The 13,007-nt window shown below is 36.7% G+C and overlaps 1 protein-coding gene across 1 annotated transcript; it reads right to left on the reverse strand.

The window, feature by feature from the left end:
• Positions 1-5,038: 5,038 nt before the first annotated feature.
• LOC149003348 (electron transfer flavoprotein subunit beta, mitochondrial-like) lies at positions 5,039-9,888 on the reverse strand. Its single transcript, XM_089138290.1, has 5 exons — positions 9,811-9,888; positions 9,414-9,698; positions 9,113-9,193; positions 8,097-8,191; positions 5,039-5,928 (listed from the first exon to the last, which is right to left on the reverse strand). Exons 1-5 carry the CDS (start codon positions 9,877-9,879, stop codon positions 5,703-5,705), a joined length of 756 nt encoding a protein of 251 aa, XP_088994416.1. The 5' UTR covers positions 9,880-9,888; the 3' UTR covers positions 5,039-5,702.
• Positions 9,889-13,007: the final 3,119 nt, after the last annotated feature.

Genomic DNA, 13,007 nt, shown 5'->3' on the forward strand with positions numbered 1-13,007 from the left:
GGTTTTCTAGCTCCTTCTTCACTGGGATACCAACTTGGAGAAGAAGGGGCTGGTTCATTTATAGCACACTTCCTCCACTTGCAGCATGCCACGTTCATACATTAATAAACCAGAAAGTAGTGAAAACACTAGAAAGTGAACAATCTGTGTGTGTGAATGAAGGGGCTCCTCACAGAAGAAGGTATTCCATGTCGGCACAGAGAGAGAGAGAGAGAGAGAGAGAGAGAGAGAGAGAGAGAACTACACAAAACAAAGTAATGCAGAGAATGAAAATAAACCGCATCAAGATTTTATGAATGAAAATCATTCGTGACACGCTCGAAGAACACATCCACCATCTTTCCCATGTGAACACAAGAAATTAAGAAAACAGGAGATAACAGTGATCAGGAATAGTAACAAGCAAATTGTCAAAATTTGCGGTTCCTTAATTTCCTTAAATCACAGTGTCTTTTATCTACATGCACTACAGTTAAAGCAGCTCTAAGGTTTGCTGGTGAATTGCTAGATCCTTGAGCTATGAAAGATCTACAACTTTAAAGGTAGAAATATATTTTGATGTTGAAATCATCCTTTGGATGCTTGTGAGAGTTGGTTGCTTCACATTTTGATGGATTTTGGATCTTGGTGAAGTTTTTCCATTGAATCTTTAAAACGTGTTTTGACTTTCTCTCTTCCATCCATGCTTTTGCACTAGTGAATGAATTTTTTTGATGCTTCTTTGTTTTGAAGAGAAGATTTTTTCTTCTCACATGAATAAACACACAATAATCTCAAATACCATTATCTACTAATTAATGGTTGTTTAGTCACCGAAATATGCGGCATGGCCTCTACCATTAAATATTAAAATACCAAGTTGATGCCATAGACGTTTACACTAGCAGAGTTTGACTGTAATATTTGATTAAACATTATTTCCTTAAAATCAGGTATAGTTGGTAAACTTATTCCAAATTTTCTAGCTCCAGTTGATGGCACTATTTGAACAACCCAACGTAACTAGGCTTTTTAGTTATTTTCCTGGGAAACAACTTCGATTTATGAGCTCAAATATCAAAGAAGCTCCACCGGATTCTCTCATTACAGGAAAAAAAATATTGGGATAATTACATGATTAAATTTTTAAATTTTTTTTAACAAAAATAATCACTTAATGTTTTATTTAACAAAACTAACTAAATTTGAATTTTCATTTACAAAACTAACCAAAATAGTGATTTTTAATCACTTTGACCATTTTTGTCCTAAAATTGACAATACCAATATGGGGGGGGGGGTAAAAATGTCAAGGAATATGGAAAATTAATGACTTTTCCTCTTCAGTGTGACTAGTTTTAGAGGTTAAAAATGTCTAAAATGATGAAAAATCACTATTTAAAACATTGAGTGATTACTTTTGTAAAGAAAAACCCAAAAGTAGTTAATCATGTAATTTTTTCAAAAATATTTCAAGTTGTCAGTGTTGTGTCTTACATCTGGTCACCAAATCAAAATGGAATTACTGAAAAGAGGGACTGAACTCGTGTAGATATTGGAATGTAATTGATTACTCATCACTTGACGTTGCAGAGTGAATTTATTTGGGTGATCGGTTTAGGTGCACTTCGAGTATATTCTCAAGAATAGTTTTTGTGTCAAAAGTGTTTCTCAAAGCAGAAATTTTCATAAATTTCTATTTATGTTGCAAAATATCATCAGAAATAAAGTACTTTTATTAGACGGTTTTAGGTCAATTTTTTGTTTCTCAAAGTAAGAAACTTTAGAAACTATTTATCGGTGACGAGTCTTATACGACAGTGCTTCACACATAGACCTAAAGAGATTTATGCTTTTGACCTCATATTGTGAAACATTATATTTTTTTGCCAGGTGATCACATTATATTAGGAGAGTTCCAATCTCCTTGAGGCAAGCTTCATGCATCTAATGAGAATGTACTCGAGGTGTGTGTAAGTTGGTTCGGACAAATCTCAAATTTTAAAAACATGATAAATAAAATAAAATAAAATACTAGTGACCCAATAAAGAAACTTAAACTCTTGATCTTTTACCCATGATTTAGTGCTGATCCTTGTCAGCTGAGCTAACTAATCCCTTGGTGGAGTGAGTTCCTATAGGTTGTGCCGTTGTGATTTTAATATTGAGTATGGTTTCACTAAAAGTTGTTCCAGACACTCCATTAGTAGTATGGAAGGGATATATAGAAAACAAATTTAAAGCATATACATGTATGGGTCTGTCTAGTTGAAGCCTAGGGTTAAAATTCACAAAAGCAAAGGTAGATCATTAGAAGAATCAAGTTCAACCAATGAATCATTGAATCGAAGTGTTGGTGGGAGTAATATAGTCATGGAACATTTATTATATAACTGATATACCATGGATTGCACTACAAGGTAGTCTACATGTATAGCTCTTCCTTTTGATCTCAACTCTCAAAGCCATTCAAACATACTAGAGCAATCCCCACTAGTAGGATATCTCTCTTTTCCTCCAAGATAGTCACCATAGGAGCAGCTAGTTAGCAGCACTAAACTACTACTCTTTATTTTTACATATACATAGTAGCTCTCTAAGTTAAGAGAAGGGTCTAGTGATGAGGGAAATGGAGTCATGGCCGGTGTGAAGGTCCATGACCAGGGTGGTGGTGCTTCTTCTCGTGTGGATCATGAGATGGCTTCAGCTTCCTTGACATGCCGTCAAAATCTTGGGCATTCTCAAGTAGGGTCTTGCCAGGTTGGTGTTTTGGTGGCTCTTCAGTTGGAGGATGTTTCTTCTTTGGATGTCCATGATGATCGTGACCGTGACCGTGACTGTCTAATTCTTGGGCATTCTCTTGGGCATTCTCAAGCAGGGTCTTGCCAGGTTGGTGCTTTAGTGGCTCTTCAGTTGGAGGATGCTTCTTCTTTGGATGTTCATGATGATCGTGACTGTGACTGTCTAACTCTTGGGCATTCTCATGCAGGGTCTTGCTAGGTTGGTGCTTTGGTGGCTCTTCAGTTGGAGGATGCTTCTTCTTTGGATGTCCATGATGGTCGTGACCATGACCGTCTAATTCTTGGGCATTGTCTTGGGCATTCTCAAGCAGGGTCTTGCCAGGTTGGTGCTTTGGTGGCTCTTCAGTTGGAGGATGCTTCTTCTTTGGATGTCCATGATGATCGTGACCGTGACCGTCTAACTCTTGGGCATTCTCAAGTAGGGTCTTGCCAGGTTGGTGCTTTGGTGGCTCTTCAGTTGGAGGATACTCTTTTTTTGGAGGCCCATGATGATCATAATCATGGTCGTGGTCATGATTGTGATCATGGTCGTTATCTGTTGTTGAGGACTTTACACGAACACTTGTAAGACTATAATTATGAACATTATCACGCTCTTTGGGTGCCTTCTTGCAATTACAACTTTTGTGAGCATCGTCATCACAAGCAGCCAGAGAGGGAATGATGGCAAAAGCTGCCACCACAAGGACCAACAAGACAAACTTTGAGAGCGGAGACATTTTTTTGACTCGAGGACTGGTTCTGGGTTCTTCACTGCAAACAGGGTTAGCTCATTTTATAGCAAACTTCTGCCAATTCTAGCACACCACGTAGTAGAAAGTAAGTAGAGAAATCTGTGTGTGAAAAACACTTACCAAATGCGGCCATGCCCATAATATGCTCGAGCATATGCCGCTTTGGGCTTGCAATGTCAAAGTTTGCGGTTCCTTTCCGCTTAATTACAAAAGATGGATCAATGGATCGTACAGTCACCATGCACCAGGCATAAATTAGGCTTTGAATTGACGGTTTTTCAATCCAAAAAGAAGTGGGTAAGTTGATCTCTTAGCCTACAGTAAGAAACTTTACGCTCAAATGGTACTTGTGGATGAAGTGTTAGGTTCCGAATCTTCCAATTACTGCACAGTTTTATGCTTCACCGCTAGATTTCATGATTCATAAAGTATTACCTACGTTGCAACAAGAAGAAGATGCTGGTGGAGAGATTAGCTTGGGACTTTTCACATGATAGTAACTAGTAAGGAACTAAGAATGCGAGCTTCATGCATCTAATTTCTTGATGTTTTAAGATAAAGTAGTACGCAGGAGCTTTCTGTTTTAAGCTTTACCAGCGGCCTACCTCATGTTTTATAAACACCACATGAGATCTGTAGAAAAAAGAGTATCAAAAGCAAGAGAGAGCATGGTGAAAAAGGTGGACTTCTAGGTGTGTTACTGATGTCGCTATCCTTGAGATGTAATTCACCCCCCACAGATGGTCAAATGGTGTTTTCTCAGATTTTGCAAAGCACTAATAAAATCTAAGTACATGCATGCGTGTTTGAATGGTACACCATCTTCGCTCGTGCACCACACACATGCATCAACGTGTCTTATTATTATAAGACAAGGTTATTAGGCACCACTTATTAATTTAACTTGAATTCAATTTTTTTGGGTGAAATTTACTTGAATTCTAACTTCTTGGTTTATGATGTCGACTAAATAGAGTTGCATCAGAAGGAGAGAGTTGGATTGGAAACCACCAATTTGTGGTTGGGTAAAACTAAACTCCGATGCTGCAACGAAGGGAAGTAGAAGTGGTTGTAGGTTGGGCTTTATAATCAGAAACATAGATGGGCAATGTGTACTTGCTATTTCAAAACCAGCCCAGGCCCAATCCGTTTTCGAAGCCAAAGCCAGAGATGGTTTGCTTTATAATTTGGGGGAAGGTTATGATATGGTGATTTGAGAATCATACTGTGTTGATTTGATCAATGCGGTAAATGACCATGAAACACAAGGTCTAGATGATATCTACTATCCAAATTATAAATTTTCAATTGTAAAACCCAACACATTTGTAGAGAAAGCAACTCATGCGCAAACACCCTATTTTAGAAGGCACTATCTTTGGCGAGCGAAATAATCTGACCTATTTCCTCTCCTTGAATCCTTTCTATGATTGAGTTGGACTCCTCGGCTGTAGCTCGATTCTCTCTTGTTTGAATGAAGTTCATTACCCAAAAACAAAAAATGTGGACTATATAGAAAACTCTTTCCTAAAAAGAGAATAAAGGAGAGAGTTGGCACTTTATTTAAATCCAAGAATATAAATTGTTTTATTTTTATCATATTAAAAATAATACAAGATGATCAACAAGCAGAAACCAACACTAAACGTGGTGGTCCTGGTGACGGTGTGAGGGAGGAAGAAGAACATTTTAAGATTCCCAGTTGCAATTCCCGCAATGTGTCACTGTGAAGCTCTTCCAAGCTTCAATTTAGATATAAAGGTCTCCAGTATAAGCTTGACCTGGAGCAGAAACATAACTCTAGTTCATTCTCAATCCCTGCAACTTCAACAACGTGCAACCCTGAAAAGAACCTTGGCTGGTTATCTTTTACCACTGTGGTTTTCACATTCTGAAACGGTTTCAGCTTTAGATTTGATCACCACCTTAATACAGCTAACAAGCCGATTTGGATGTTCTAGTGGATGGTACATTGCCCTGTTGTGGTGATGCTAGAGAAACAGTCCAAGTTGCAGAGATGAGTCCTACAGAACAGCTAACTGACCAATAAAAGGGTTCTGTAAAAGAAGAAACGATACATTATATTAACAACTGATCACTAAAAGGGTTCTGTAGAAGAAGAAACCCTTTAACATGTAAAGTGACGTGAAGTGACTCATTGAACAGCTTCAATAAGGATGAGTAACAATTAAATGACACGGGCTTCGTTTTTCAGTTTGTCGATTAGTTCATCGACTGAGGAAACAATAACCCCAGCTTTCCTCTTTGGGGGTTCAGTTACTTGAACAGTCTCCAAATCAGACTTGATTTCCACATTCAGCTCTGCAGGAGTAACCTTCTTGATAACCTTTGATTTTGCTTTCATTATGTTGGGAAGTGTTGCGTATCTTGGCTGGTTCAATCTCAAATCCGTGCTGGATCATGGAACAAATATCCCCAACCCCAACCGAACAAGGCAACAACAAAAGAAGAGAGTAAGTGCTCAGCCACACAAGATTACAAGTGCAAACCATTAAACATCCCCCAATAAGTTATAGCAAGGCTAATAAAATGAAATTTAACTAAAACACGCAATTATCAGGTCTCCTTTTCTACCAAAAATCATAAAGACGTGACCAAAATGAAGAACAAAACCTCTTTTTTCCCTTCCAAAAGTAGAAAGGTGTTCAAAAGGCATTGCACAAACATAACCATCAATGATGAGAAAATCAGTAGACTGCTCTCAAAACAAGCTCCAAAAAGCAAACACCAAGGATGAACGGAAGTAATATAAGCTAAAGCTCCAAAGAGAGCATATCTATTTACTACTCAACAGGCTTAAATTTCATTAAAAAAACAATTCACTGTATTACTTTTTTTTTCTTTTTAAATCTAACATCCTTCCATATAATAAAGAAAGAAACGACAATAAATTATTTGTTTTGTAGATACCAATTCTTAAGTGCCTACCACAGAGTTTCACAAGTTTGTTCTACTTTGATCTTTGCTTCTATCAGTCCCAATTCTAGTATTATTTGTGGCACACGAAATGCGTGGATTGTGTCTGTGATAGAGGACTAAGACTAATCATCGCAGCATCAGTAGCATAGGCTGTGATCAGACAAAAAACTTAAATTGAACCTATCTAAATTTGAATTTAAGCTTCCAATAGGTATCAGTTTTAGCCCCAGCCAGTAGTCAGATTTCCTTTTGGGTCAGTGTGTGTCTATATTTCTCTTTCTAATTTTAGATTTTGTGCTTCTTTTTTTCCCAGATAGTCAAGTGAGCCTCTAGTGTTATCTCTACCTCTAGGCATCAACCTAAGTTCCAGTAGTATACCATGGCTGGATTCTGCCATAGGTATTCAAGTTAATCATTTCAGTCCTTCTATCTTATCAAGTATAACAGGCTACGTTTTACTGTGACACTTGTGAGTTTTAACTCCATTCACCAAGCCTTCAATTGAAGTAATTTTGGTACTAAACAGTCAAATGAATTGTTACTAATTGGATAACCTCCATACATTAAAGGTACCATTCTCCTACCCTAGTTCACCCATTTGACCAGATTTTATGCTTCATATGTGCCCTGGTCTGTCATTTAAGTTCACCTTGACTGCTGGAATATTCTGATCTTCTGTCCAATGTGTGGGATGGATATAATACACAATGTTTAGTGAGTTTAGACCGATCATCAACACAATGTTGCAGAGCAGCATAAGACAGGAAGAACAGTTTGAGGAAATCGAATTTGGAGGAAAAAAACAAAGAGATTTTCAGAATGGGAAAATTACACCCCTAAATGTTAACACACAACAAGTATATAGCCTTATCCCAATTAGATGGGGTTGGCTAATCTGGGACATGTTCTGAGGATGAAATAAAAAATTTCTTTTTTCAAACAGCATGTATGTCATTTTTTGAGCCCTATGATCAATGAAACTCAGAAACATGATACACAACCCAATATCCCCTTTTTGGTTTCCAAAATGACTAATCTTCTTTTTGGAGGAAAAAAACAAAGAGATTTTCAGAATGGGAAAATTACACCCCTAAATGTTAACACACAACAAGTATATAGCCTTATCCCAATTAGATGGGGTTGGCTAATCTGGGACATGTTCTGAGGATGAAATAAAAAATTTCTTTTTTCAAACAGCATGTATGTCATTTTTTGAGCCCTATGATCAATGAAACTCAGAAACATGATACACAACCCAATATCCCCTTTTTGGTTTCCAAAATGACTAATCTTCTTCCAATCTATCTTTGTTGCAACCTGAATGTATACTGGCCTGAGAATAGAGATATTCTTCTAATTTTACATATTGAAAGAGAAAACATCATGTAGCATCTTTCCTTATTTTAGATGTAGAGTCTTCAATTCCAATTTCATGTTTTCTATCTACCTGAGTAATCCTGATGCTGGAAGCAATAAAATGAAACAAAATCTACCAAATATAATTGCTCATATGTATTGGACCAACTTGTTAAAGAAATTTTTACATGGTTAACACAGGCAGAGTTCAGATTCTGAAGAAAGACAGTGGTAAAAAAGTGCAATGTGCATACTAATATGAGAGTGAAGGGCATCTGATATTTACGTGATTACTGCTGGTAAATCTAAACACAAAGTCTCAAGACCTTCATCCACCTCCCTGTCCACTGTTGCAACCTGCTTCTCTTTGTCGATTACAACCTACCAGAAAACAGCAAACAAGTATTAATAGATGAGAAACCAAAACACTTTCAGCTTGAACATCCCAACATCTAGTTGCATTTTTAGATGTATGAAACCTCAATTAAATTTTATTGATTCATACATTAAGATAAAAGAAACATAATTAGATACCTAAAACATTAAAAAAATTGAATGATATCAGTCTGTTTCTTGTTCACCCGAAGAATTTCTAACAAATAAAAGGTTCATAAGGCTTTGCCAAGTGAAATGATAACATCAATGCACTATTGACCACTTAATTGGAAGCAATTAATCAGTAGATTAACCTGCTTATGTGTCTACTCTTCAAGCAAGTAGCAACCTACAAACCTTGAAGGTCTATCTTATCTTATCCATCTAACCAGTAATCAAATTACATTTACAAATCTTACCCAATAAAAGCTCCTTTTGCAACTATTTTCAATCCCGCACCACCCTCTGATTATTTAATAAAAAGAAGATTCCAGAGAACTCTTCTAATTATATGCAGTTGAGGCATCCAGCATTAAGAAAATCTCCAGAATTTAGCAGCCAGTAAGAATTGGGGATTGCATAAATCATTATATGAAGTAGGAGATGAGTAACAAGTATGTACTGTGATTAAGAAATTGTAAATACAGTCAAGAGAGTTTTGCTACAAAAACCTAGTTATTACAAGCAAGAATAGCTTTTCCTCTCAGTATTCTGTAAATTGGCTGAAGCCTTTATAGAATAAAAAGTGAACACTCAGTGCTTGAGTTTCTTTCTTGCAAACAAAATGCAGAAACTAATATGCAGCAAAAAGGAAGATAAAATCGAAACCAAAAGATGATCTCAAGAATCTTCTTGGCTTTATCCCCTGCTCCCAAACAAAGAAGAAACCACGCATTTAAGTATTTATATACTGGATCAAAATCAAACCTTTGAAGCAAAAGTACCCTGTGGCCATTTGAGCAGCCCAGCCACCATCTGCCCTGTTTGATTGCAATCATCATCGATAGCCTGCACTAGAACACAAACAATCACAAAGGAGCACAATAAATGCAACTGCATACACATTTCCCCTTTTCACCTAATTCTTATCAACACGAAAATGTTATCATTAAATTGCTTCAAAACCCAACTACAGTAGATCTATTTTAAGATCGAAATTCAGCTCAAATCCTATTTCTCAAGAAAAGAAAGAAAAAAAAAAGTTCATTCTAGAGACGAATTGATGGACCTGTTTACCGAGGATGAGAAGACCGGGTTTCTCAGAGTCGACAAGCGATTTAAGAATCTTGGCGACCGAGAGAGGATAGAGTAAGGAAGGAGTATCGACATGGATGGCCCTATCAGCTCCCATGGCAAGACCCGTCCGAAGAGTGTCAACGCACTGGGCAGGTCCCATGCTGACGGCGATCACCTCAGAAGCCAATCCCGCCTCTTTGATTCGAAGGGCTTCTTCCAGAGCTATCTCGCAGAATGGGTTCATTGACATCTTCACGTTTGTCGTTTCAACACCAGTCTAATTTGTTTTTCGATTGCAGACACAAAAAACCCAATCAATTCAGTGCAAACGACGATTACGAATTGATGATGAAGAACTAGTTAAAATTCAAAGTTAGGTTTTGGGTTACCTTGTCAGGCTTCACTCGAATCTTGACTGCGTAGTCAATGACCCGTTTTACAGCAACCATGATCTTCATCCTTGTTTCTCAATAATTGAACGAAGCAAAGTTGCTGAAACCTGAAAGGAGGCAGAGATGGAGCTATTGCTGATATGATGATGGTGGATGATCATGGACTCATGGTTCATGCCTTCATGGATATATTGAGCGTTCTGGGCGAAAGATAAAACTCGCAAATAAGGACAACGATTAGGGGCATTTTAGTCAAATAGTGATTGGATGAGATTGCCACTTGGGCATCACTGTACCACGTCAGCAAGATATATATCCAAATTAAATAAATAAATAAAAATTGACATTGGTTTTTTTTTTAAATGAAAAAAGAAAATCATTACACTTTTTTTTTTTTTGATAGAAAGATTCATTAAGGCTGGGCAGTGGCCGAGGCTGAAGAACATAGCCAAAGAGTGGAATTTGGCCAACTTGTCGTGCCCGCAATCGACAAGGCCTTCCGGGCTAGGATATGCGCAATTAAATTGCAATTCCTAGGGATTACATCAAATCTGCTTTCAATGAAGTCGGATCGAATTTTCTGGATATCCTGAACTATTGGATCAATGTATAATGGCACTTCCATTATAGGACTCTGAATAGACCTGATGAGATTAGTGCAATCTGATTGAAAAATTACTCTATCATAGCCTTCAGCAAGCGCGTCCAACATAGCCAGAAAATCATTACACAATTACATGGATTTGTCCGAGATACACAAGACCCTGTAAGGGCCTGTTTGGTTACTTGAGTCTGCAGATTTCAAAAATTTAGAGATTTCAAATCTACAAGACTTCAAATCTCTAGAGTCATGGTTCATAAAATTAACTGTTTGGTTAGTTTGAATTTTTTGAATGAAATTTATAGATTTATCCTAAAAATTTATTTATTGAATTATGGTTTAAATGTTTAATGCTTTGATAGTATGGGTGAAATCTCTGGATTTCACCTCATACCCATAAATCTACAGATTCACGTTTTTAGTGTAAAAATGTGAATCTCTAGATTTCATGAATCTAGGGATTCACACAATCAAACAGGTAAAAATCTCCCATTTGTAGACGCTTCTATAGCCCTGATATTAGGCTTAAGTAAGAGAGATGGTAGAGCACGGTGATTGCTCCAAATCTCTTGGATTTTCCATCTTTTTGTTGCCTTGTTAATACTTATTTGTAGGCGAAAAAGTATTGTCTCTAAATAATCTGCTATACTTAATCTACCAATGTTAATAAACCTGCAGAATTTTGATTTGGTCTTGATCATTATGATGTATTTTAAAATTTTATTTACCAAAAAAAATTTTGAAATTTGAAAATTATATTAGTGCCAAAAATGTCGAAGAAGTAGAACATGAGGATTTGGGGACCTCGAAGAACACTTTCGATGGTTTTTTTTTTCTTCTTTTCAGAGAACAAAAGAACAGATGATAAGTATTTATTAACACAATTTATTCTTTCATTATTGAAGAACAAACGAATAAGAAAAAATGGTTTGAAAGATGAATTTTTGAAACATGTAAGTTGAAGGAACAATAACTTGGTAAAATAGTCCTAACAGTGAAAATCTCTCAAAACCAACCCCCTACCTCCAATTGCAAGTCCCTGTACTTGGCTCTCCTGCCCCATTGCCTTCCTTGAAAACTAAAATTTTGTATTGTGGATCCAATTGGAAATCTATTCAGAATGTGTTAACCCAAAGAATGGTACTCAACATGAAAACATGAGTTTTAGACAAAAACTTCTTCAAAAAGTGTTACCAAATGCATTTTTGAAAATTTTGATCTCCCAAAGTTGTGCTGTTAGACACCCTAATGGCCTTTTCAATCTCAACTTGCAGCTTTCTTAATTGTTGCAGCACCATCAACAGATCTTTGAGGACACCAATCTGGAATAATAATGATTATAAGTTTTCTTTCTTGGTCATAGTTCAGCTATCTTGCATTCTTGCCCCTGCTTTAGCTGTCATGTCTTCCTTAACTGCCAACTGTAGCAATAACCAGTTCTAACTTCTAAAGGATCAAAAACATAATTCAACCATAAGAAGGCTTAATCTCCCTTAGCAAGCATTCCATTTTTGATTCCCACAGGTTTATTTATTTCTTGATAGACAATATTTGCTCTTTACTGCATTAAAAGAAGAATTTCTATCTGTTTTGATATGACAAACTGAAAGTTCAGAAGTGCAAACAAAACCAAAACATTACCATGCACAAAATCTCTTGGTTGTAAAGTATAGCATGCTTACTGCAACTTTTATTGGCCAAGTTACTGTTAATGTGGTTCACTTTTAAGAATGATAAGCCAGTATTTCTTTCAAATACAGCTATATTGATATGATTAGATGCAAAACTTAGCATCAGTAACTGCAGAAAAACAAGAGGCGATATTTACAATGAAGTCTGAACCAAGCCAATACCCCCTCAAGAAATTCAAAAGGCTTTCTCAAGACTTACTTTCTATATGAATAACAAAACATGGGAAAAACTGTAGACCTTGTGGCAAAAAAATAATTGAGTAACGAAAAAGGAAGCTTAGATTTGGCGATGGCTGCTGGGAGACTTCCTTTCCATCGATATCATCTCTATGTTTTAGAGCCACAATTCAATTTCCCTGATGACAGACACAGCTTGAAGAGATATTTACATTTCTCTACCATCTCTTACTCAGCTTCTGCAAGTCTTGAACGGATCAATTCAGGGCTTGAATTCTTATCAACACTGCACAAAACACCCATAGAGATGTCACAAACTGTTTCACAAATTTTCTTTTAACAACTAAATGTGGAGAAATACTAAAGAACGCAAACAATTGCTTTGATGGGCATTATAGGAAGCCCATTTAAATATGGGGCAAAACCAAAAATAATAAGAATTATTATCATTTTTTTTTTTTTTCAAGTAATAGGAGCCTCAGGATATAGGGAGAAGGGTAGAAAGAAGAGAGATTTAGGGCTGGGGTTGGGAGGGTTTCAACTTTCTCGTTCACAGAATCTGGAAGAGATTGGTTGCTCAATTTCTTGCTGGAATCACAGAACAGAATTGACAAAGATAAGAGAGCTCTCGATAACCACAAGGTCCCCCTCAAAAGGACCCTGCTGCACCTTCTTGGCTGCAATTCTTCCAATAATTTTATTAATCCAGACATTTTAGATCACAA

Source organism: Hakea prostrata, chromosome 10, assembly GCF_041222555.1.
Source record: "Hakea prostrata isolate BN-2017 chromosome 10, UWA_Hpros_2, whole genome shotgun sequence".
NCBI classification, from domain to species: domain Eukaryota; kingdom Viridiplantae; phylum Streptophyta; class Magnoliopsida; order Proteales; family Proteaceae; genus Hakea; species Hakea prostrata.

Excerpts from the sequence above, each read along its gene's own strand:
- LOC149003348 (XM_089138290.1), bottom strand. The coding sequence starts at position 9,879 with ATGAAGATCATGGTTGCTGTAAAACGGGTCATTGACTACGCAGTCAAG. Across the intron at positions 9,699-9,810 it reads TTCGAGTGAAGCCTGACAAG|ACTGGTGTTGAAACGACAAA; the intron begins GTAACCCAAAAC and ends AAAACAAATTAG. Across the intron at positions 8,192-9,112 it reads AGGGTACTTTTGCTTCAAAG|GTTGTAATCGACAAAGAGAA; the intron begins GTTTGATTTTGA and ends GTTTTCTGGTAG.